The sequence below is a fragment of the Muntiacus reevesi genome, chromosome 21 (assembly GCF_963930625.1).
Source record: "Muntiacus reevesi chromosome 21, mMunRee1.1, whole genome shotgun sequence".
NCBI lineage: Eukaryota > Metazoa > Chordata > Mammalia > Artiodactyla > Cervidae > Muntiacus > Muntiacus reevesi.
In genome coordinates this window covers 17714600-17741951 of record NC_089269.1, presented here as the reverse complement: position 1 = coordinate 17741951, position 27352 = coordinate 17714600, and the positions used below count along the sequence as shown (strand labels likewise).

The 27352-nt window shown below is 35.3% G+C and overlaps 1 protein-coding gene across 2 annotated transcripts in view; it reads left to right on the top strand.

Moving 5' to 3' along the window:
• The window catches only part of EPHA3 (EPH receptor A3), a 387238-nt gene that overhangs the window by 345800 nt on the left and 14086 nt on the right, over positions 1-27352 (top strand). For both annotated transcript variants that reach the window (XM_065913656.1, XM_065913655.1), the window contains exons 13-15: positions 1121-1330; positions 17632-17781; positions 19292-19485. In XM_065913656.1, the coding sequence (XP_065769728.1) occupies positions 1121-1330; positions 17632-17781; positions 19292-19485 (554 nt within the window). The remainder of the gene's footprint in view (positions 1-1120; positions 1331-17631; positions 17782-19291; positions 19486-27352) is intronic.

Below are 27352 nucleotides of genomic sequence, written 5' to 3'. Positions count from 1 at the left end.
TATTTACATATAAATTTCAACTGTTTATAAAAATTGTTTTAATAATTTCAATACATATCATATTCAAAGAAATTCAGAAGTCACATGGAATACAAGACTCTGTCAATCATCAGTCACTACAAGGATAAAAAAAATAAAAAATCAAGACAGACCCTATTCTCAGGCTGTTTTTAGCACTATGTAGATAAGGATAGATAGATAGGTAGATAAAACATATACTATAATTCATAATCATGGAGAAAATTCTAATTTTTGTATGAGTGAGAAATTATATTCTTTATTTTAATATTTGTTAGACAAATAAAGATTTTAGTAGCAATTATTTTCATAGACATATTTCAAAAACAAACATTTTACAACTCAGGTAATTAAAATATTTAATAGTATTCTTTTAAAGTTTAATAAATATCCCTTTTAAATTATTGCTTTTTAAAATATTACTAGACATTAAATTTTTATATATCTATGTATATATGCATACATCTATCTAGATATCATCTATCTATTGTATAAACTGTATATTTCTATTTTAATCCAGACAGATTGGAAACTTTTCTAAATCTAGTACTCTGAATTTATCTCCTATTAGTTTCAATTTTATGACCTAAAACTCAAGGTTGGGTGAAAAAACATATACCCAGTAAATATTTTTGACTAATGTTGAACTATTTTTTATAATGAAAGACTCAAGTTACCTTATTTGAAATAATTAATAAAGCACATGAAAACAAAAAGGAAGAATAAACATTCAGTCAAGCCAATAAACACGAGAAACAGCCAGAGGATCCTTTTTATTTTGTTATTCTTAACCCTAAAGTTTCTGAGAAGGAGTTTGTCTCCTCAAAAGACCAGCAAAGTTCTGGTTTTGAACTGAAGTTAAAGAATTTAAAGAAGTTAAAGAATTTAAAAGAATTTAAAGAAGTTAAAGAAGTTAAAGGCAACTTCTTGCTACAAAGTATTGTAGCTACTATCCTATTTTGCTTTACTCTTGTGTATCTTGTTAGGCCTGTGTACTTAAAACCAATATATAGACTCTACAATTCAGTATATGAAAATGTAATCAAGATATGTCTAAGGAAATAGCAACACATCTCAGCTGTACATTTGAACTGTTTCTCAGAAACATGATGCCCAGTTTACAGTTATCCAGCTGGTAGGGATGCTTCGAGGCATAGCATCTGGCATGAAGTATCTCTCAGACATGGGCTATGTTCACCGGGACCTTGCTGCTCGCAACATCTTGATCAACAGTAATTTGGTGTGTAAGGTTTCTGATTTCGGACTTTCACGGGTTCTAGAAGATGACCCAGAAGCTGCTTACACAACAAGAGTGAGTAACTTGTTTTCTTTTTTTATTCTTTTATATGTAACAACTTGCCTTATGTTGACTAACAAATAAATAGAAGTCACATCCCCAAATGCTTTGTTAATTATGTGTGTATGCTTGCATGCTTAGTCATTTCAGTAGTGTTAGACTCTTTGCAAACCCATGGACTGTAGCCAGCCAGGCTCCTTTGTCCCTGGGATCCTCTAGGGAAGAATACCGAAGTGGGTTGCCACGCCCTGCTCCAGGGGATCTTCCTGACCCAGGATGGAAGCCATGTCTGCTGCATCTCCTGCATTGCAGGCAAATTCTTTACCACTGAACCACAGAGGAATCCCTTTGTCAACTGTATCTTCCCCCAAATGAGATTTATCCTTTAAAAATAAAATATTGTTGCTTATCTTGGGAAAATAGATGATCACTGTCCATTAAGTGAGTAATGATATTAATTCTGAAATTTCATATGTTGGTTTAATGATTTTCCCCAAAAAGGCAACGAGATTTTCATGCATCTAAATCTTATTTACTCATCTTTTCATCATGGTTGCCTTTATATATGAAAATAAAAAGTGATAACAAACTACATGGAAAGCAATTAGGCATTTAATGTACCAAAATCTTCATTAGCCATGAGAATGAAAGATTTTTTTAAAAAGACAGTCAACTTCTGCTGTTTTCTTCTTAATTCTAGTTTATCCCTGATTAAACAAACAAAAGATTCTCATTCTGTTCAGGCATCATGAATCTCAATAGCTATTAACCTCTAAGGTTGTCATATGGCAACTATATGTCACTCTAAAAGAGTTCGATATGCAAGATTGAATTTCATCTACAAGTAAAACTAGTGATAGAACCACAAAAAGAAGCTGAATGCCCCAGATATGTCCCTTGATGTGTTGATTTAGAAGCTAGAACTCTCCTAATAACTTTCACCCTTGTTTGTATTCCCTGTGTTCAGTTATGCTCTGTAGTAGATTACCTTTGTTCATGAATCTGTGTTTTTAGAAGCTGTGTTCTGCATAAAAATGTTGCTGTTCTTACTTCATTAGATTAAGAGCAAGAAAAATGTAAGAAAATTTTATACCTTGCAGCTAGTTGATTGTTTAGAACAGTGAGTTCTCCTACGCAGCTCCAAAAATGTGAAAAAATTACACACTTTTGGGGTGCAAGTATCTTGATAGTGTCTTTTAGTGCTCCTCCTTTGACCAGAAAAATTAATTAGCCAACATGCTGCAGCAAAGCATTCTGTGACTAAATTATTATTACAGGGGACAGCATATGCAGCAGACAATAATATATTTGCTATCCAGGGGAAAATGGTTTTTATTTTACTCACTACTATGGATTCTGGGCTTCCCTGATAGCTTAATGGTAAAGAATCCACCTGCCAATGCAAGAGATGTGGGTTTGCTCCCTGGACCAGGAAGGTCCCCTGGAGAAGGAAATGGCAACCCACTCCAGTGTTCTTGCCTGGGACATCTCACCGACAGAGATTTAGCCCTGCTGGGCTAAAGACTGTGGGGTGGCAAAAGATTCAGATATGACTTAGCGACTAAACAACAACAACAACAACTGTGCCTTCTACAGATACCTCTCATCATCTTCTGATACTATATGAGCTTTTAACATACTCCATGAAAAGTATCATTCTTGCTGGCATTATCCCTGTTACAAAAATCACCTTACCCAAAACATTTTTCCGTTTCTAATAAAAGCTATTTATGAATAAAAGCCTTTGTGTGAGATGTTCTATTTGCTAGTAATTCATTTAGGTTCTAAACTGTATTCGTATCCCATTTTTAAATGAGAACACTCTTATTCTCAATACTAGTCTTGATTTCCAGTGTTAGGGAGAAAGAATTTTTCTCTACCCTTCAAAGCTTCTTTTAGCTGGCCTAATAATCAAATCAACATAAGGCAGATTAACAGGAGAATAACAAATTTAATTTCATATGCATGGGAATCCCACATATATGAGAGGGTCAAAGATAGAAAGGTAAAATGAGGTATATATGCCTCCTTGAGCTAAGGAGAGCCTGGGCCTTCAAAGGGAAGAACGCTAATTCACAAGGTTAAGAAGAGTAGATGCCGGGCAGCTAGATGTTTGCTCTACCATACACATGGGCCATGCAAATAAAATTTATCTCTGCTAACAAATCTCATTCAAAGAAAGGACTCTCCCTCTGATATAAAGTCTTTGGGGTAGCTAAGGGGTTTCCCGGTGGCTCAACTGATTAAGAATCCACCTGCAATGAGGGAGACCTGGGTTCGATTCCTGGGTTGGGAAGATCCAATGGAGAAGGGAAGGGTTATCCACACCAGTATTCTGGCCTGGAGAATTTCATGGACCGTATAGTCCATGGGGTCGCAGAGTCGGACACAACTGAGTGACTTCCATTCACTTGCTCAGGTGAGAGGCAGAAGGTTCTCTTGAACTGGGAGGGTTTTGATTGCCTTTGACTCAAAAATATTCACATCCCAAAGGACAAATTTTGGGGTGGTTGGTTCTGAACTCTTGCACCAGGATACTCCAGGAAACAATTTCTCTTGTAGAAACTTGAAAGATTCATTAAAATCTAAATCATCTGCTCTCTGCAAAATATAGCTTGTCAACTTTTAGAGCTTTATTTTTCTACTGACTGTTACTTTTTCAGAACCAAAAGGTCCTCAAGATCACTTCTTCAAACTTAGTAAAAGGACAGTGTTGCTGTGCCAAAGTTCCTCCCTAGTATTTGTGAAATAAAAATGCAGCAGGATCTTTGCATTGATGCTTCATGCCCAGATGATTCTTCAAAATCACAGCATCCAAATGGGCTCATTCACTACCAATGAATAGTTACTTAGAGTTCTTCAGTGTTCATCCTTATATTTTCTTGAAACCCCTCAAAATATCTGTGGTGGTCCTGACTTCCCTCTGAGAAGCTGTAATTTGCATCTACATTTCTGGAATCATTTAGACATCTTTGATTTAATTTCCCACAATAAGCCTTGTTCAGTAAAATAATTTTATAATTGATGTCAAATATGAAGTATGATTATAAAGTAATAGGACTGCAATTTTGTTTTTTAAACAAATACACTGAAGCAAGTAAATGAGTGTTGCCATACTAAGCTCTCTTTTTAGGACTGTGTGCTTACTGCAAGAACACTGCTATTGCCCAAAATGTTTGAGAATTTTCTCCTTGGAAATTATCTTTATCACTGGATTATAAATTGTACTATCACTCAAAATTCTTTAAGCATATAGTACTTTGGGAAGCAGACTTGACTAAGATAAAATCTGTAGTCTCAGTAAGCTAATACTTAATAAATAAGGAAAATAGTACTTTGTTGTAAAGTCTATTTTTTTCCTAGCCAAAAACAGTATTATTCAGCTTAGACATCTGCCATATTTATTAGATTTAGCATGCTATGATTATGGTTATTTCAGAAAAACAAGTTCACCGTTTAAAATAGTGTGCCAAGGCATTCTTTTTGGATAAACACATTCTTGTTCATCTGTTTTACCAGTCACGTTACTTTAGTCACACTTAACACATTTCAGGAATTAGCATTCAGTGCCTCAGTGCAGTAAACCTTTCCACTGCTTCTCTGAAAATTATTGCCTTTAGGTAGAGATTGTAATTGCACTAAGAAATCTTGGGAGACATTAGATTCAATGACACTAAATGGATGTAGGGTGTCTGCTGTTCTCATTTTTAAAACATCTTTGTGATTGACAGAGCAGAAGAGAAGTAGAAATTATATCCACTAATTCTATATTTAAAGATTCTTAAACTGAGGCTTCCCCAGTGGCTCAGTAGTAAAGAATATGCCTGCCAATGCAGGAGATGCAAGTTTGATCCCTGGGTCAGGAAGAACTCCTAGAGAAGGAAGTGGCAACCCACTCCAGTGTTCTTGCCAGAAAGATCCCATGAACAGAGGAGCCTGGAAGGCAACAGTCCATGGGGTTGCAAAGAATCGGACACAACTGAGCACACACACACGCACACACGCACGCATGCGCACACACGCATAAGCACACGCACGCACACACGCACGCAACACACACATGCACGCACGCACACACGCACGCATGCACACACACACATGCACACGCGCACACACATGCACACACACGCACACGCACGCACACACACTCACTGGAGGGAATATCTGAGAAGTTGAGAAAACCCTTAGTTTCACCACTTAAAAAAGTGGAGCAGAGATTTGATCTTGCTGCTGCTTTTAATACTGCCTTAAGTATATCCTGAGTTTTCTTTCCTTGTGTCTTCAATAGTATGCCTAAAGGAAAGGGTTAGCTGAGATAATAATATACACTTTTATGTGTGTTTTCTCTTTTCCATAAGAATATTGGGTAGAAAATTGGACATTTTTTAAAATACACACTTCTAGTTATTTCTCTTTACTTCTCACTACTGACTTATGCAGAAATCCCAAACACTGACACTTTTTATTTTACAATATTATTGTGCATCCTGTAACCTTTAAAAAATTTGACTGTACATTCATGAGATATGAGAATGAGAAAGATGTAAAGTTTTAATATTACATTGAAAGTAGTTCAGTCTTGCAGACATGCTGAAATGCTCTAAAGGACACCCAGAAATACTTGGATAACACTTTGAAACCACTGCTATAGATACTTTATGAGGAAAATAACACCTTAAAATCTAAGTAAATATGTGAGTGGTTATTAAATGATATAACATCTGACTTATGATATAGCATTATATACTGTAGCATGTTTTGAAGAAAGGTCTTGAAGCTTACCTGTGATTACATACCTAAGGTCGCAAACCATCTTAAAAGACCCTGGATTTTACTTGGAATGAATATGATTGGAGTATGTAGCTCAACAAATTTAAAACATCAAAGTTTTTGTTATTGAGAAAAACAAATGAAAAAATGAATCACCTCTCTTTAGTTACACATCATGTAACTTTCAGAATATAATTATGCATTTTCCTATTTTTTGCACTGAACTAATGATTGCTCTATTTTATAATATCAGAAGTGGGGTGTTATTGGTGAGACTGTTTTCAAATGAATAATTTTTAATCTTTTTCGTATGAAATTTCACTTTAAATATTACACATATATATGTGTGCACTTTAAATGCACACATATTATATTTGTATGTTGAATTTATGGGATCCAAAATTTCAAGATAATAGTGTTCAATTTGCTGTTTTAAACAAGATTAAGTTAGGGAAAATATAAACTTTAATCTAATTTATATACTGTGACATGTAAACTCAATCCCGTTCTCAAGTCCCCAAATTAATTTTAATGGTATAATTACCACATAAACTGAGTTGGGAAATGTAAGAAAACCAAATTTTGTGTTCTTGGTTATATCCTTCATTAATTAGTTTTTTCTTTTTACTTATGTTATAGACAGGGATACTGAATAATTACCAAGTGGATTATTATATTGAATGAAAAGTTTTGCCTTGTGTCACATTGCCCATGGCAAATTAACACCTATTTAATTTTTAGAAGATAAAACCAAATGAAAACTTATCTCAGGCACTATGTGTTAAGAAATCTTATTTTACATAATAATTTATTCTCTATTTTTTCTCTGTGACTCTGCCAAGTTAATGCCAGAAATATTCTACTACCATTTTGTCTTATGTAATTTCATTTGCAAGACAAGAAAGAAAAAGTGGCTAAAATGAATGATTAAAAGCTAAGTGGTTGAATACTCTGGTTCAGGATAACCCCATTTGAAGAATATAAATGGTAGAAAACATGAGCCTTAGTTCTGTAGAATTTCTCAAGAACTAAAAACTTTTGTGTGATAAAAAAGATAATTATATTTTGTTGATAAGTAATATAATACTTGTGGAATTTATATGTGAATGAAAAAATAAGTAAATATCTAATCAGTGTCCTTCATATAGTAATATAATTTAAGCGTGGGCTCAAAATAAATAATATAGATATTTTTTACTCTCTTAGGATCAGTACATAGCTTATGTTTTATGTAGCTTCACAAAGTAAAAGCTATATACTCAAAAATCAGAAAACTCTGGAAGATTTTATAACCTTAGTTAATGCTACATCAAAGTTTAATGAAAGAACTGACACTTTCTAGCCACCCGTTTCAGACAGATGGGTAGCGCAACCATTTCCACATGTGAAAATAATCCATCCAGATTTATGTGACGAAAAATCACAACTATGATTTTGGAGTGGCATACAGGAGTGAGGAGGTTCTATGTAAATACATTACACATAGTCTCTAGCAGGAACTGTTTTCTCTATAATGCATCAGTCATTCATTCAATAATTATTTGAGTGCCTATATAACTTACTAGGCACTGTTCTAAGACCTGAGGATCCAAAGTTGAAAGCAAAGCCCTGACTTCATGAGCTTACATTCTAGTGTGGAATTTCACTTAATAAACAAACAGGCAAAGATTTAGCAAGGCATCTTGCTCGAGGAAGTGTGAGGGAGCTGCTGCTTTAGACAGGATGATCAGAGAGTTTCTCTGATAAAATGACATTAGGACAGAAAATTGATGACAGTAAAGGAGAAAATGTAAATATTAAGGTTACTAGGCCAGGTTCATTTTGCCTTAACCTCTTTTCAGTTTAATGAAATAACTTTAATAATTTCTCTAATTCCAACAGGCTCACTTTGCAAGACAAATTAAGGAAACAGATCAATGATATAACTCAGACTAAAAAACAAATGACTAATGACTGAGTCAGTCTGTAGTGTCAGTGAGCCCTGGGAGCTTAGTAAAAATCAGTTTCTAAAACTTTTCCAGTTGATTTGTGAATATCCCCTATTTTCAGATTTGTGATGGCACATTGCCTGAAGCTTTTCCCATAGTTGCTGAAGCCAGTGACCGGCCCCAACTACTTTGGCATAGGGAGGAATAGCAGTTGTGATTTTCCCAAGCCAGTCCTATCATTTGATGCGTGGAATGGCTAATAGTTAGACTCATTCCTGTCCTATGACTCTTTTACAATCATAGTTGTATATGCCATGGTTCAAGTCCACTCCCATTATTTTTTCCTTTTCATTTGCTAGCCATTGGTCTGGAACTGCCCACATGTTTGAAGCAATCTTTACCAAACATACAAGGGAATCATTTTCTTGATGTCTAATCAGAATTGTCTCAGCAGATAATGAAATTCTCAAACTCTTTAATTTTTTAGCTATCAGTACTGATAAAACCAAGGAACGAAGCTTACTAAAGTTATGTACTTTTTTGGTTGATTCCTAATAGAATGAATTTAATACTTTTGTTTCATTATTTTTATTGTAAATACACAGTATCCCTAGTATATTGAATAAGTCTTTCTGACTTATTTACCTCTTAATATGGCTTTTTTTGAAAATTGTGTTCCAAGTGCTAAAAATTCACTTTCAAATGAATTTCTATAACCTTTAATAAATAAAGTAGGAATTCAGTATTTATAAAACACAAAGTTTAACATTTAAAATCTCTTTGAGCATTTAAAAGGCCCATATCCATATTAGGATGTATATTTAGTCTTATCCCCCAATTTTTTTATTGCTTTATTGAACATATACATCAGATAACCTAATTTTATATTGTATTATGTGAGTGTGAAAGTAACAGAAAAGTTATTTGTTTGTACTTTATTTCCTGGATAGTCATAGAGTTACTTCTTAATAGAATGCAAGGTGAATACTTTTAAGAAATTCTTAAGCATCTTATATAATATTGAAAATTTTCAAAAGTTCAAAGTGTTGACTTTTGCTACCTGAGAGATCATCTGTCTCTGATCTCTGGTGGCAATCAACATCTGCTGGAACAATTCTCTCAATGGCTTTTAGATTTGAACTACTGGGGATTCAAACAGATGCTTCCCCTGAGAGTCTTCTTGGATTGCCCTTCACCTTGGTGTCTCCTGTTGTCTGCAGTGAATGAAGTTTACTTCCTGACAATAGATAGATCCTAAATTCTTAAGTCAAATGATTTATCTCTGTAGTTCCAATTCTAACCTGAGAAGCGAATATTTGCCTCCAGGTTAAACACTCAATTACTCTGGGTTTACTAAGATAAACTCTCCAAAGTCATTTGTCACTCTAGGTATGATCTGGTAGAGCTCATAGGCAGGCATGTGAAATATGGATCAGCCAAGCATTTCCTAAACCAGTAAAGAGAGATTTGCGTGTGTAATTAGAGAAAAATTGGGGTTGACATAAGATTCTAGGCCTTAATGTCCAAATATTTCAGCAATTACATTCCTTTTCTTTAGAAATCAAGACATGAAGCCCCCTAGCCCACAGTGAATGAGCCGACCTTAGTTAAGCATCTGAAAAATTCAAGGCTTTTAGCCAAATGTCTCATTTAAACTGTCTAAATTCATTAAACTTAGAGAACCAAATTGCAGATCTTCAAAGAACAGGTTTACTGCATGAATCATACTCTAACTGCTGTTTCTGGACAAAATGAACAAGGATTTGGACTACTTTAATCCTATATTAGAGTTCAGCAATTATATAATGCCTCTGTCCAGAACATCCTTATTATCTTTACCTGTATCATTTTATTCTTCTTTTACTTTTCTGTAAACATTCAATGAAAACAAATTCAGATATTACAGCCAATAGGTATGCAGTTTAGTCCAAAGTTAGGATCATCTATAAGAGTCCAAATTAATTAATTTTAAAAATATCACCACCCTTAGATAGAAATTTGAAAGTTGAAGAGCAAAAGTCTATAAGATAAGTTAGCATAGCTCCTAGAGATAGAACTTTAAACATAGAGTCAAGTTTTATGTTTTCCACGAACCTTGGTTTAGGAATGATAAGATATCTGCAAAGAGAGGCTAAGATACTTGACAAAAATTAGATAATATGGTCAAAGCTAAGCCTAGAAACAACAACTCCTAATTCCTACTAAACTTAAGAATCCAAACGGAACAAGTGACTGACCATAAGTCGCCCTGCAGGCCCAGTTACTAACTGTCATAGATGAGACTCCTGCACTGGGAGGAACTGGCCCTGGGTTCAGTATTGTAAATATGGGGAACAAGCATTAACTTCTAATTCTGTTGAATTTGGACTGGAGGTTCCCCTGCAGTTGAGGTTTTATACACAGTCCATATGTTATGAATCTGGGCTTGCTCCAGGCAATTGGAGACTTTTCTCAAATACAGAAATATCTGAGGAGCTTACATGTGGGTAGAAAGACCACCTTAAGTAAATGTTTCTTTTTATGATCTGTTAAAATATTGTGAAAAAGTACATCCTCATAAATTACTTTTATAGAAACTATCTGGCACTTTACTTTCTGAATGCCTAGTAGCATTTTACCAACCAAAACCTAAATTGCCAACTGATTTCAAAGTTTTAGCTCATTAATAACAGTTGCATTAGAAAGTTTTACTGTGTCAGGAAGGCAGTATGCCAAATGATGACATCATTTGTCTCATCAAAACCAAATTTGGGGATAGCTCATTGAAGGATGTGTTTGGTAAGCACCCAAAAATGTAAAATGCCCCCTTCATGTACAAACTGAAAAGGCAATTTCTTAATGTGTAAAAGAAGAAAAAAATATAAGTCAAACAATGTGAGCTCAAATTTGTTGGAGTGGGAGGGGTTAAGGAAGAGGAATCGTGGTCCAATCAGAAGCAGAAATGTAAATAAATTCTGCAGTGCATTACTTATAGGAAATTTTGTGAGTCAGACTATTATATGTTAAATTGATTTTATTTTGATAGTCTCAGATCTACAGATGCTCAGCTTGAAGGCAGAGAGAGTTATCGTGAAGTGTGACTAAATTAAAATTTATGGGCCACAGCTTCTTCTTTCACCCTTATTTCAGAACCAAATTGAGCCCTCAAGGACTTTTATCCAATGTCTTACTATGCCAATGGCTTTTATATTTTGTAGCCATGGATACTGTTTGCTTTTGTAGGAAAAACTTATTTCTTACCAAACTTTTTCATTATTGAGGCCACCATCTAACAAGAAATTGATGCTTAATATAAGTTTTCCTAGCAATAGAAAGTTAGCTTCTTTTCAAAAAATTAAAGAATGGAAACAAGAAAGAAAGAAGAAAATAGAAAAATCTCAAGAGGATACTATTATATTTACAAATGTCCACATATCAGAACATTAACTTTGATGAACTTGAATAACTTCAGTCCTGGACTAGAACAGGAGTAAAAATATCTGTGAAAAGTGTGCTAAGGGAAAAAGAAAGGATTTCACTTAGTCTGCATAAAATCCAGTTAAATCCTGGATCTCATTGGAATCGTTTTCCCTTGTTGATCGGATTTGTCACAAACAGTCTAAAGCAATAGTATTCAAATAAGGATGATTTTGCTCCCCAGGGGATATTTGATATTTCTAGAGACATTTTGGTTGTCACAATTGGAAGGATACTGATGTAATCTAGTGAGTAGAGGTCAAGGATGCTAGTAAATGTACTACAATACACAGGACAGCCCCTAAAGGAAAGAATTAATCTGGTCTAGAATGTCAAAATTGTTACTATCTATAGACTTTGATCTAAAGTTACCCAACATGTGTAAAGAATGTGTAAAGAATGTGTAAAGAATGACAGTTGGGATCAAATATCTCTCTCAGATACTTTATAAATTCTCCTGTCCACACTGGACTGCAAGTTACAGGGAATAACGTGGAATACACTGCCATTTGTGAAAAACTATTATGCAACAGACTAGCCATCTGCCATCAGGCCTCCTATAATGTTGAACTTTGATATATCACACATAACTAAACAAATAGTACATCTTTTTATTCTTGTTAAATTTTATTCTCTTTTGCTTTTGATCTAACTGTTGAAAGTTTAAATTTTTTTTCCAACTCAAAGCTTTAAATATTAAACATGACCATTTTACTTTTGATGTTTTGATTTCAATTTTAAAATGTCATGGATGTAAACTCATAAATAATCATTCACCTACAGGTAAATACGCTGCATATTTTTAGTCAGCATTTGAATCTATCTTTTGCATAATTATTTTCATGTTTTAAGATTTTACTTAGCCTCATCCACAAAGGAATGAAGTAATAATCATGTGCATAGATTAAACATGCTTATTAAATTATTGGTGATATTTTTAGGATGGAAAAATTCCTACAAAATTAATATCGAGACAGTTGATCTAGGAGGTATAGTTTACAGAGTCAAATGACTATCTTTATAACATTCTGAAAACTCTAAAATACTTAGTCCATACAACATCCTGAGACAGCATTGCAGGAAGGGCGGCCCCTTCCAGGACTGGAGAGTAGGCTCTTGTCTAGCACTCAGAAATGAATTGGCCAAGGAGACATACGTGTTGACAAAGCAAGAAACTTTATTGGGAAGGGACACCCAGGTGGGGAGCAGGAAGGTGAGGGGAGCTGTGAGGACGGCTCTGCCACGTGGCTTGCAAACGCAGGTTTTATGGTGACAGGATCAGCTTCTGGGTTGTGTCTGGCCAATTATTCTGCCTCAGGATCCTTCCTGGAGGCACACTCAACCAAGATGGATTTGCGTGAGGAGGATTCTTTGAAGTTGATAAGGCACATGAAACTTCTGACCTTTCCCAAATTCTTTTAGTTGGTGGTTGCTTGTTAGTTCTATGTTTCTTACCAGGACCTTCTGTCATAAAATAACTCTGGCAAATGGTTACTGTGGTGCCTGGGTCAGGGTGAGCAATTTCAGTCTGTTTCCACTAACAATAGTTTAATAATTTTATGGATACTGTGAAAAATTGATGCTCAGCAGTTCTTATATTTACTATCACCATGAGACTAACAGCATTATTAAACTGTAGATGAGAGAAAGAAGAGTACATCCAAAAATTGTATGATTTTTTAAAACTATTATTATGTTATATATTTTCTCACTCAATTCATATGTTCTGAAAAAATTTAATTTAGTGTATTATTTTCTTAAAGTGAACTGCTTATTTTTTTAATTCTTAAATTTATCATAGACCTCCAGTAGAATCTGCTACTCTAAATTCATAATATAGTTAATCTTAATCTGAGAGCTAAAAAGTCAGACTCTTGTTTTAAGCTGTGGGATGCAGAGAGGAAGGGGAAAGGGCAGTGACTCCTCTGGACATCCTGGTCTAGTTAGGGTAATTAAGTAGTAGAAGGATCACAGAAAATGAAGTCACCATCTTAGCCTAGAAGGTTCTAAAATGTTCCACCAGTAAGTTCACATTTGAATAGGATGTTCAAACAAGAAGTCTTCGAGTTCTAAAAAAATAGGCAGAGCAAAAGATTCCCAAGAAAAAACAATAGCATGTATTTAAGAAGGGGATTCGGTACAAGTTAATGAGCATTTATTGAGTGCCTGTTTTGCACATTTGCAAGATAATATCTAAAATAGTTACTCTCAGCAGTGAGCACAGACTCATGTGCCTTATGCTTATTATCTTTAGCTTTATAACCTGTTCAACTTTTCATAGGCTTATGATTTCAAATGATAGTTTGGTCACAATTTATTTATGGCAATATATGAGACAAGAGGACTTACCTGGTGCATCAGATGGTAAAGAATCTGCCTCCAATGAGGGAGACCTGGGTTCTATGCCTGGGTCAGAAAGATTGCCTGGAGAAGGGAATGGTTACCCACTCCAGGATTCTTGCTTAGAGAATCCACGGACAGAGGAGACTGGCAGGCTATTGTACGTGGGGTCACAAAGAATTGGACATGACTGAGTGACAAACACACTTTCATAGGCTAAAAGCTACAATTCACATTTATTTTACTAATCTTGAATATAAAGTATTTGAAACTACAATGTTCAGTTTAAAGAGTTTGTAATAACAGGACACTCATCCTTCCTCAAACTCTACAATATTATGAGCTCAGAATTGCTCCTGTAGTTTGATTTCTAATTAAGTGTATACTATCAATATGTTGGCTTATTTTTTTCTCATTTGAAGACAGAGTGCCAAGTTGCTTACTGATCATGGAAAAAGTAAAAAAAATTATAAAACTCTTCTGACTCTGTTGAATTTTTAGCAACAATAAAAACAAATGATAAATTTGAATACTTTGTATTAATAGTTGGCAATAAGCTTTCCTTTATATATTCATTTATCAAATTCTTTACACAAATTGTAAAAGTGTGCTATTTGAAGGGAACTGGAATGGAAGAAAGGGCAAAACATTTATTGAGTACTCTATTAAAGATTAGACACTTTATTTGTTGCTTTATGTATATTATAAATCTATTGCCAATGACAAAAAAATCCCTGAATGCAAATCAATAATCCTTAATCATCTTCATTCTCTTCTTTATCCAGTGATGGCTGCCTAGGAGCAGGATGAGAATCTTGAATGTATGATTATCACTTCATTTTCAAGGCACAAAACCAATCAGTCTAAAACACCTTGTTTATTGTCATCAATCTATTGGTTTGGATATTTTTTCTTTATGTCTGTATTTTTATTTCAAGAGATCTTGATAAGGTGATACATATCTGTGCCTTATATTTTCTTAATAGATACAAAGTTTTCAACATGGAAAGCTTTCTTTCTTTAGTGCAATTTTTGTGCTACTAGTAGATTGTTTTGGGTAAAGGAAAGGAAATGGTAAAGTGTCTATAGCAAAGATAAGACATTCAGCTGAGATTTTTAAATATTATATTTTCTTTGCCCCATGAATACAATTTATTTGACTTATGTTAGTTCTCAGAGTTCTTTAAAAGAGAAAGAAGGTATGCCCTTTAATTCCATTTGGCATCCTGAATAGATTCAGTTACATGGCACATGTGTAGTTCTGTTTTTATCAAAATGATGGGATAGTATTTGAAATCTTGAATCCTTAAAAACCAAACTTGGTCTCAGCAGGTGCAAGTAAGTTCATTTCTTTTTTTTAAATATTATTATTATTATTATTAGCATTGAATGTATTGGCAGAGAAAGGGCAATATTAGATGGGGCGGGGGGGGGACCCTCCAAATTTAAATATAAAAAGGATCTTTTGCATTTTTGTTGAAAAGAATACAAACTAAAAATGAGAATGAATAAGTGAGTATAAGTGAGATGGAAAATAAAGGGGCAATTTCTAAGAAATTAAGCCCTCTTTTTTAAAACTTTTTATTTTGTATTGGAGTGTAGCCAATTAGCAAACAATTTTGTGATCGTGTGAGGTGAACAGTGGAGGGACTTCTCCATCGTGTTTTCTATCTTGCTTTCTGGTTCTGGATCATCTTTACTCCAATGCACGCTGAACTCTATAGGGCTTCTCACTAACTCCCAAAGCTCCCCTAGTCCAGCCCCCATCTCTCCAACTTGATTTTGCTGCACTGGTATAAATCATGGACAGCCTTAGGCTGGAATCATCTCAAGAAGGCTGTGCTCAATCCTTTTTGTGCTCACTTCTCTGCAGTTGCATGCATCCTTCAAAACCCCATGTAAGCCTGACCTCCTTCAAAGACCTCCTGACAGTACTCTTTCTGAACAGCTCTCTTGTGTGAAAATATCGAAGAAACATGTCAAGCAGTTTACTGAGATAGTTCCAATCGCACATGCCACTCTCCTCTCAAGGATAACACTTGCTCAATGTTGCTGTGATTAAAGCCAATTCGACCTTTTGCCATCCTCTCCTATTACATGTCTCCACATTTTCTGTAGTATTACCACATTGGAAACTGTTTTTCCAGAACATATATTTTCCTCCTCTGTGCTTTGATTTATGCCATTTCTCTAAAAGCGTGGCAGTATTAAGCTAATGTTTCTTGAGGCTTTACTGTATGCCAGGAATTATGCTAGAGATTTTCTGAAATTTGTCATTTAGCCTCACAACGATGCTATGAACTGTTCATTTCCAAAATAACAGGTGAGGAAATTCAAGCATAATGAGATTTAATAACTTACCTCCCAAGTGACCAATTCATTTCTCTAAAGCAATATATTGTCACCCTTGAGCATTGCTTAAGAAGCAGTGAAGTCCTATGAGGTAAACGTCAATAGAACATACTTTGATGAATATAGTATAAGATTTTGATGATATGAATTCTTTGGAAAATCTATCCCTTTTTCCTGGTTATATAAAATTTGGTACAATTTACAAGGCTCAATTCATATGTGACCGCCTCAGTTTCTCTAATGAGAAACTTGGCTTCATGTTCTGCATCACAGCAGTTACACTACCGCCTTCTTTCTCAATGCAGGCAGGATCTGATTTCTAAAACGCTCCCGAATCACCTGCAGGCCCTGCCTACACTCTGGAACTACTGAATCAGAATTTCTGTTTTAATTAGCATGAGCCCAAGATGATTCTATTGTAAAGTTTCAGATGTGAAGCACTACTTATTCCTCCCTGCATTTAGTTATTCACAGCAACTAATTATCATTACTATTTGCTTGATATTTCCCAAACAGAAGGACCAGTGTGTTATTTATGTTTGTCTCACCCAGAGTGACTACCATAATACTTCCCATATGGTTACTACTCAGCACATCTTTATTAAATGTATTTATTAAACTGAGAGCAAATTCCATGGGAGATATACATTTATATCTCCCATAACTCATAGAAGCAATACCTGCTCTAGACTGTAAATTCTCAAATTATAGTTATTGTATCTTTCGAGCTCATATGGTGTCTACCTTGTACATGGAGGGTACTTCAGTAGCTAATGGTAGAGTGAGGAACTGAGTAAATTAATTAAGATGATTGATGAATATATTAAAGTATTTTTAGATGTATAATTTCATTTGCCATGTATTTAATTAACAAATACCTACAAGAAATTGTGTGTCAAGAAGTGGTATCAATTCTTTACAAATCTACATTAGCACTAAGTTTGTTTGTTCATGCATAAATCTTTGAAATCAATAAAAGTTGATTTGAGATACATCAATTAATAGACCTGGATTTGATCCCTGGGTTGGGAAGATCCCCTGGAGGAGGGCATGGCAACCCACTCCAATATTCTTGCCTGGAGAATCACATGGATAGAGGAGCCAGACGGGCCACAGTCCACGGGGTTGCAAAGAGTCGGACATGACTGAGTGACTCAGCACACACATCCACCTCAATTAATTCTAATCTATGATACATCCTATCTCTTTTAAGTTGTTGTTACAGATGACTGATAAATGTGCCATAACTGATACAAAATGTCAGCATTTTAGCAATTTTCAAATGCTTTTCCCTTTGCCACTCACTCCTTGGTATTAGAATAGATGAACATCGAGATATATCAGAAGAAACCCACAGTCCATTTCATAAAAGAAATACCCCGACACATTAAGTCAAATTTCAGATGATAATGTATATAATGTATGTTTTAGTCATTGATCGTGTATGTATATACGATTTTATATTCCAAGGGAGGGAAGATCCCAATCCGGTGGACGTCACCAGAAGCCATAGCCTACCGCAAATTCACATCAGCCAGCGATGTATGGAGTTACGGGATTGTTCTCTGGGAGGTGATGTCCTATGGAGAGCGACCATACTGGGAGATGTCCAATCAGGATGTAAGTATTTGTAGTCTATGAGTTATGGGTGCAGATTAAGAGATCAAGCTGTGCAAGGAAGTGGAGCATAATGGAACCAGGTGGCTCCCAGTTTGTGACATTGAAACAGAATACTTAGAAGAAACGAAATTGTTTCCAAATCTTATAAAGATATTAATTGAGTTGCTCTGACAGCTTCACATTTTTCCCTAAAGCAGGGGTTTAGAAGTGAGACAAAAAGAAAACATTTGTAATAAAATGTAATGAAATAAGTGCCTGACAAAATGGCCAATAGATATCAAGAAATGTTTGAACTATTTTTGCTACAAAATTGTTTCAGTGTAACATTAGTAAGATACACTCTGCCATCCTTTGTAGATTCAATTAATGCATCTGTGCCAACATTTTGTTTACTTAAATATAGTATTTCCCAAAGTCAGACCAAACAACCAATCTCTAACATGCTGTTTCTTATAATGTATTAAACTTGCACATGAAGTTAGTTATACAAATTGAAGTCTCGATATAGAGAAAATAATCATTAACTTTCTATTATAACTGTGATATGATTTTTCAAAAGGATTTTTGTTTTTATAAGTCATGCTTTACTAATGCTTAGTGCAAGGATGCTATTGGCATATGGATTCAGCACACAGAGAGTTTTCTTTATGCTTAGCCAGAAACTGTGAGCATGACCTCAAAGACACATAAGAAGGAAAGCTGAGATGCTTTTAGTCATTTCCTACTCACCACATATAAAATTGCTTTTAATGTATTTGGATATAAAAATCTTTCTGAATCTCTTCAAACAAGCCACGTTTTATAATGACACTGGGAAAATCAGACTCACTTTTCCACATCTCTATTTTCCAAATTGTTTCTGTATCAGAGGATCTCAAAATGTGTTCTCTGGACCAGAAGCTTTAGCAAGATCTGGGAATTTGTAGGAATGCAAATTCTCAGGACTTTCCACAGAGTTATTGAATCAGAGATTAGCTATCTGTGTATTAATAAGTTCTCCAGATGATTCTGATACAGAGTAATGTTTGAAAATCATGACTTTACATGACTTAAAAATGCTGATTAACTAAGAGTCACTTAATTGTTCAACCCATGGGCTTTTAACAAAGGAACTGACTACGATTTTAATTGTGATATAGCTAAAAATCTGTGGTATTTTTTTTCTGCATTCATCTATTTATATATAATTTCCACAGAAATATTTATTATCACATAAGAGTTTCTTTATAGTTTACTGAATTTCCTGTATCATAGAACATTTCTTTTGATATTAATCCAGAAAGTTACTGTACAAACTTTTCTTTCTTAAACCCACTTTCTCTGTCTCAATCTTATTTATATAACATTTTCAGACATGAATAATAGTTATTTAATAAGCTGTTATCTTTTTAAGAAATTTAAAATGGAAACTTTTTCACTTTACTTAGAAGTGTGACCTGCCCAAAAAGAAGTGTTATAATAAAAGAAATTCCACCTCTTTAAGTCCCCGGAAACTTTGCTTCTCACATAGGTAATTAAAGCTGTGGATGAAGGCTATCGACTGCCACCTCCCATGGACTGCCCAGCTGCGTTGTATCAGCTGATGCTAGACTGCTGGCAGAAAGACAGAAACAACAGACCCAAGTTTGAGCAGATTGTCAGCATTCTGGACAAGCTTATCCGGAACCCAGGCAGTCTGAAGATCATCACCAGTGCGGCAGCAAGGTGACACATTTGATTTTACATCCTGCACACTCTCTGAGATGAATGTATTTTTATCTCCAAGGTGTTAATTTTTTTCTTCCACTCCGCCAACTGCATACTTTGAAACTTATATTCCTCAAGACTAGAAAGACATTTTTCTTTTCTCTTTAAACTTTCAGGAGGAAATCTCATTCTACTTAATGACACTGATAAAGTTCTGATATTTTTTAACTTGCGTCTTACCTAGAAGCACGTATACATTCAGGCTTCAGTATTTGGCCAATAGAAACCCTGAGCACATAGATTCTTTCCACTCTCTGTTACTTAAACAAAAAAAAAAAAAAAAAAAAGGAAATCTAGAGTGTTGGGGAATTCTAGCAAAGTCTTGATTTAATCCTCATTTAAAATAAAATTACAAAAATAATAATAGTGCCACCAAGTCATTGCACTGGCTAGCAGAATGCAATTTTCCCTTGATTAAACAAATCTTTGTTTAACCCATATTATGTGCCAATTACTTTGTTAGACACTGTGAAGGATAAAACGAAGAGTATAATAATGTCAGTGTTCCTGGACAGCAGCACAGATGTCAACACACTGTAGCCATGAGGCGACCCTGAGGGCGCGATGGCCATTAGACTTGATGCATCATCCTCCCAGCTGAGAATCACCGAGTTGTCCTCATGGTTTTGAGAAATGTCAATTATATGCTCATTGCACACATAAGTAAAAAACAGCTCTACATTTTGATAATGTGTTCTTAAATTACAGAGTTTTAGTAAAAAAAACTATACCTACTGTGCACAAAAGTCCACAATATTAATTGACATATACACATACTGCATAATGATGATTTACTGTGACTCATGTATAAAAGATTTAATATAATACCTTATAGGAAAGAATTTTCTTATTTTTGTGCACATCTGTTGTTTTCACTGACAGGTATTAAGAGTTGTGACTTTCAACTTGGTAGAGTACTTGCTAATGCACTTAGAGTATGTAATTTCTTACCTTAATGGAAACAATTATACCGAGCATATATGATCCAGCTTTTACATTACATTTGAATAAAATGAATAAAGAGAATTTGCATCAAAATCTTAATGTAAGTATACAAGAGTCATAGATTATTTGTTAGAAATAACTTTTAGGAGATCAATAACATTGAATTTATTAATATATATCCAGTAGGTAAAACTACTGATAACTTATCCTGCAAGGATGAATCTCTGTCCTAAATTTCAGAATGAGACTGTGCAGACTCATTTAGAAACCCACCTGACAGTTTAACAACCAACCGGATAACAAACATGCCTTTCTCTGAGCCATACGGTCCTCATTTTATACCCTGAAGCCATTTCTTTTAAACTTTACTCAATAGCAAAAAAGCATATCTTTTCAACTATTTCCATATCATGAAACAGCATTCAAGCCACTTCCATAGGGACACTACCAATATGAAAACTAGCTCATGTAATATTATCTAGATATTTAAACCCAATTCTAGCTGGAAAATTAATCTTACTATCAGATCATATTATGTAATTGTATATTGTCATGTTCAAATTTTGTTGAATTCACTATTCCATTCTTATTAAAGTAACTGAACATTTTTTATCCTAATATATATTATGTAATACTTTAATATATTCCATTATTTTGTCACAAAATATGTAATTTTAGGGAACATATTTTTATTAATTCACTATAAAATTTTTAGAAATTGTGCTTATGTTTTCTTATTGACATTAAAATGCACAGCTTGGCAGATTATGCCTTTATAAATTTATTAATGACAATCTTATGCTGCCATGCAACAATGTCAAGAGATCTTATTTTTCTCTAGAAAATTTTCTTTCCCACTTTTGACAAGGGTTGCTTTACTCTTTTTCATAGTTGATTACACATATTCCTCTTGCCTTTTAATTTTCCAGTAATGCCCTTGCCACTTGCTTTATTGAGAAAATGCAAGTCATCAGATGGAAAATTCCAGCAGCAAAACAAAAACATGCTGGTGTTCTTCTTTCCCATAATTACAAGAGGGGAGAGTCCTCCTTTCCTGTAATTAGAAGAGAGAGAGGAAGTATGCTTCCAGTGTCAGAGGCAAATGCCTTTTTCTCCCTCCTCTCCATCCCCTGTGTATCCAGTCTCTTTCCCTCTCTCCTGCATAAGCAGGCTCTTTATTTGTGCAAGATTATTGCCATAAAAATATGTTCTATTACATTGTTTCTCAAATTACCCTAGTAAAAGAATCACCAGAGGGAACTTATTAAATATTCAAATATCCAGGTCTAACCCAAGCTACTAATTCAGAATCTGCAGGAAAAGAGAGTGGAATTTGGACCTTGATTTAAAAAAAAACTCCAGGTAATTTTTATCATCAAGGGAATTTAGAAAGGGCTATTTATCTACATCACCTCTGCTGATTCCACATCTGTTGTCAACTACTTCCTTATTTTTCTAACACCCTTCAGAGCCAAACTTCTCCAATAAGGGTCTCAAAGACAGACATTTCAATTCTTAATATTCAAAAGCTTATCCTTTTATTTACTGCTGATAATCTCATCCTCCCACTGCATTTTGAATTTAGTTGGATACACCGGCACTTACACATCTGCCCAATCAGTATTAGAGCCATCTTGGCCCCACTTTCTTGGCCTCCACACTTCAACCTAGGTGATCACTGTGTCAACACGATCCATTTCTCTCCCTTTTCACTGCAAACACTCTCTCCTACGACTTTTTCTCCTTCTGACCTAGGGCACTGCAATAGTCTCCCAACGTGTCCCCTGATTTCATTCTTGTCCCACTTTGAGCATCTCTCACAGAGTCTTCAGAATTTTCCTATCGATCTATATATATTGATAAATTATATATTGATAAATATATATCAGGCTTTCCTGGTGACTCAGATGGTAAATATTCTGCCTGAAATGTAGGAGACCCAGGTTCGATTCCTGGATTAGGAAGATGCCCTGGAGAAGGGAATAGCTACCCACTCCAATATACATGCCTGGAGAATTCAATAAATTGTGTATATACAATATAATTTGTCACCTCTTTAAAACCAATTGTGAATTTCCATTATACTTAGGAAAAAAAATCTACATTCTTCTTGATGATTTAAATACCCCTGCTCCTCGAATGTCCTTTCTTTTATTCAAATATTGATTTATTCATTTTATTATCAATTATTTATTGTATGCTGATCTTCTATGGGCTAGGCATGTGCAGATGCTGGAGAACAGTGATGAAGACAAATATGTTTCTTACAATCCTGGAGTTTACGTTCTATAAGATGAATAGACATCTTCTATGATATATACAAATAGACAATAGAAGGGCATGGATTATAGGAAGGAAATAAGTAAAAGGCTGTGATCAATCATTAAAAGGTGGTTGGGGGAAGAAAAAGAACTCTAGGCATAGTAAAAATAAACTGCAGATGAGTCTAAAGGGTTCTCGAAAATGGCAGAAGGACAACAGCATAATGGAAGGACAGAGGAAAAGGAAGAGTCTGTCATAGGAAGGCAAACAGAAGCCAGAGTCCTTGAGGCTACCCAGGTCATGGGGAGGACTTTGGAAGTTTTTGAAATGCATGAGGAACCCATTAAGGCATTTAAGGCAGAGATGTAAGGCTGTTTGATTTACACAACTGCTTTGTGGGGGAGCATTTCAGCCTTTCAACCTGAGCTCCTTTCACTTAAATAATATGGTAGCCTCAGTGACCAACTTCAGATTCCTTCAGAAAGTCAAGCATGTCAGACATGAGAACAGTAGTTCATGCTGTTCTCCTTGTCTTAAGATTCTTCTTTGTGTCCATTTCCCTTAGAAAGCAGCTTCTATGCCTTGTCTTAATTGCGGCATTATCTGGCAACAAGGTTTAAAGATCAACACTCTTAATTGTTTTACAGGCCACTGTGTCCTTCATCCCAGCTGTAATTCAGTTGTGTGCATTTTCTAAGTATTCATTCCTCCAATTAACTCTAAGACCAATGAGATCAGATGCCATGCTTCCCTTGTATTACCAAGTTGTTACTCGAAACTCAATAAATATCTGTTACACACATGAATATGCATTTGCTGAAATAATAATAAATTTCCATTTCAACAGACACACAATTTTTTAAAAAAAATTCCAGCTCTTTTTCTTATTCATTATATGGATTTCTACAGACACTAGTCATAAAGGTAAAAGCTTATCATTTTCCCCTAAGCATAAATCTTATGTTTCCCTTCCTCTTCAATACACTTGGAGACTGTCTCAATCTGAGTTTGTGGATGGCACCAAGGATTCAAATTTCTGAATGACTTAGTTATTTGGACTAATGTAAAGAATTATGTCTATAAAGTCCTTTAAGAAAAACAACATCATTCTATCTTTTTTTTTGTAGGAATGTTGTTTTCCAGAGCCTGCCTGAGTCTAGTTAGTTTTATGGCACATTTTATTTCATATACTGTTACAGAAATCTTACTATAATGCATTATTTTACTTTTCAACCTTCCTTAGAGCTGATGATTCATAGCAGAAACATTCCCAAAGAAATCTTCCGGTGAGCGTGTCTTTATGAATATCACTGTCGGAAGTAGGGAATGTGTTTAAGCAGATGGTCACGGTGTATCATATTAAAAACTTACTTAGATGTTGCAAGAAGTGGTGAGAAAGGAAAGGAAGTTTGAGTAAATCTTATGTTTGTTCTCCAGTAATTGATTCATTTTCCTAAAAGTAGAGTAAATGGAGGAGACATGAATAAATTTGAAGTTTTGACTGTATATCAATATGAAGATTTATTTAGCATTTACTTTGTGTGAAGTGTTATTACTGGGCCCTAAGGGCTTCCCAAGTGGCAGTTCGTAGTAAAGAGCCTGCCTGCCTATGCAGGAGATATAAGAGACATTGGTCAGGAAGATACCCTGGAGGAAGGCATGGCAACCCACTTCAGTATTCTTGCCTAGAGAATCCCATGGTCAGAAAAGCCTGGCAGGCTATAGTCCATAGGCTCCCAAAGAGTTGGACAGGACTGGAGCAACTTAGCACATGGTGATTATACAGGTAAAGAGACACAGCCTCCATTTACAACAGCTTGCATTGAAAATAGGAGGAAAAGTTCATTAATACTATACAATTAACCCCCTAACAGCACAGGTTTGAACTGTAGGGGTTCATGGGTATGTACACGCTCCTGCTCTTTAGTCATTTCTGCCTCTTTGCGACCCCATGGATGTAGCCTGCTAGGCTCCTCTATCTATGGGATTCTCCAGGTAAGAATACTGGAGTGGGTTGCCAAGCCCTCGGCCAGAGGGTCTTCTCAATCCAGAGATCAAATTCACATCTCCTGAGGCTCCTACATTGCAGGCGGATTCTCTACCACTGAGCCACTGGGGAAGCTTATAGGGGTCCATTAATGCACAGATATTTTTCAGTAGCAAACACTACACTGCTACAGGGTTTGTGTTGGTTGAATCTGGGGGTGCCAAGGAATCTCAGATAGGATAAACTGCAAATAAGGAGGACAGATTAAATGAATTTCCATGTTGTTCAAGGTCAACTGTAATATCCCTTGGATTAAGTAATTATTGGAGCAAAAAGATAAAGTGTTTAAGAATCATGAACAAAGAATGAGTTTGCTTTGAGAGTCTCTGGAAGTTGCAGAGAAATAATTTTTGGAACTGAGCGACTTGTGGATGATGGGTGAAATGTCTACCAGTAGATAACAGGATAAGATCATACCAGGCTGGGAGAACACTGTACAGAAAACCAAAACACAAAACTTTACAATACTTCAATTTACGCTGCATAATCTATTTCTGGTATAATATAGGGTTAGAAAAGGAATTATGAGGAAGGAGCCACTAGATGATTTCACCGGATAATGGAAGATTGAGTGTCATCTCTAGAAATCTGGACTTTTGCTCATGAGAAAAAGAGGAGCCATTGAAGACAATTAAATGACAGACTGCACTTTGCCTGTGGAGTAGTTCTCTGCAAATATACCTAGAAGAGCTGGAGAGGAAAAGTGCATGATAAGGAGTAAGGAGGTGATTTCAATAGTCTTGGGAAGGCCTAGGCTAGAGTAAAGAAGAGAAAATTTATCAGAAAGGTGTGAATTCAAACAGTTGTAATGAAGCATTATGAGACATGATGAGTAGTGAGTCATGCAGCGTGACATGAAGTAGCAGAGAATACTTGCAGGTGAACAAGGAGGACTCTGCGGACAGTGCTATCACTAAACGGGGTACCAAGTATGGAAGGATGAACAGTGCTGTGAGGAAGATGAGGCTTTTGGACACAATGAGACTGAGGCCCACAAGAACGTGGAAAGTTGCATCTCAAGCTGGGGGAGAGACTAAAGCTAGGCATCCAATTTCAAGCCTTCTCTCTGCAAAGATAATTTTTTCAAAAAAAAAAAAAACCATTAGAAACACATTTAGAAGGTACAAGTCGCAATCTAGTCATGCTGATTTTTACCACAAGTATATCCATCTTTATTCTTCTACATAACAATATAATTTCTACTTGAAGCTCTCCTATCCCGAGGATCATAGGGAGACTGTAATCTGTGAATAGTGGAGGGTATTTGTCTGCATGGGTTGACAGGGAGACACCTCCCTCCCAATCTCGCAGACTGGGAGCTTCTCCTTGCTTCTCCTGTGCTGCCCTGTGGTCAGTGGTGTTTCTGAAATCTCTAAATCCCTCCGTCACTTAGTGTAGACCTCAAAAATCTGTAAGAACCAAGGAACTGATTGAAATGAATGAATGCTTCTATAATGTGTAACTGGGTATTGCAGTAGGTTATGGAGATTTCAAACTCCTTATAAGAGGACTATAGAGCCAATCAAGCCAGTAGCTGGCAATCCTAGAAGGAAAAGTGTTTGAAGCATTAGCTATTATCTCAGAACACTAACCCACTGCATAGACTTCTATCCAGAAAGAAAGAAGATGGTCCCTGTCTAGAGCTTTGGAGAACAGTACCAATATCAGAGCAGAAGAATATGAAGTGGTATGTAGAAATAGGAACAGACAGAGTTAGGAATGAAACTTAAACCATTAGAAAAACTACAGCTCAAGGAATTTTCCAAAAGTAGATAGAATGAATTGTATTATCAAAAGCTGCAAAAGAATGAGGCAAAAAAAATACAACAAAGGCAAAGAGCCACTCTAAACAGTGAGAAGGACATTGAGTTTTTTTCAGATAGTTGTTTTGATTCTTTTAGAATAATAGATGAGGTACAACATTTTAAGAGATTTAGTTATAATTGGGATGATGAAAAAGAAAATACAATGCAAAAATAATGCTTTTAATAAATATAGAAAAAATGAAAAATATAGTCATAATGCCCATGTATAAAAGGGTAAAAATAGAGCTCTTCCTTTTTTAAGAATTGGAAAAATCTTTCTTAAAGAAGTCCTTGGTAGAAATTGCTGCTATAAAAATAAATAGAAAGAGTCTTAGAAAGATAAATTTTCTCTCACTTTATACTATGTTTTTGTTATTTGTTGTTTCGTTGCTAAGGCATGTCTGATTCTTTGCAACCCCACTGACTTCAGCATGCCAGGCTTCCCTGTCCTTCACTATCTCCTGGAGTTTTCTCCAACTCATGTCCATTGGGTCAGTGATGCCATCCAACTATCTCATCCTCTGTCGCCCCTTCTCCTCCGCCCTCAGCCTTTCCTAGCATCAGGGTCTCCTCCAATGAGTCAGCTCTTTGTTTTTGTTATACAGATTAAAAAGTAAGCAAAATTCATTTTTAAAAGAAACTATAGTGAAGATTAGTTTTATATCATATATATATATAATACATATCATACCATATTTATGTATTGTATAATAAACAACTAATTTTACATGTATAAAACATAGCACCTAGATTTAAATAAATTATA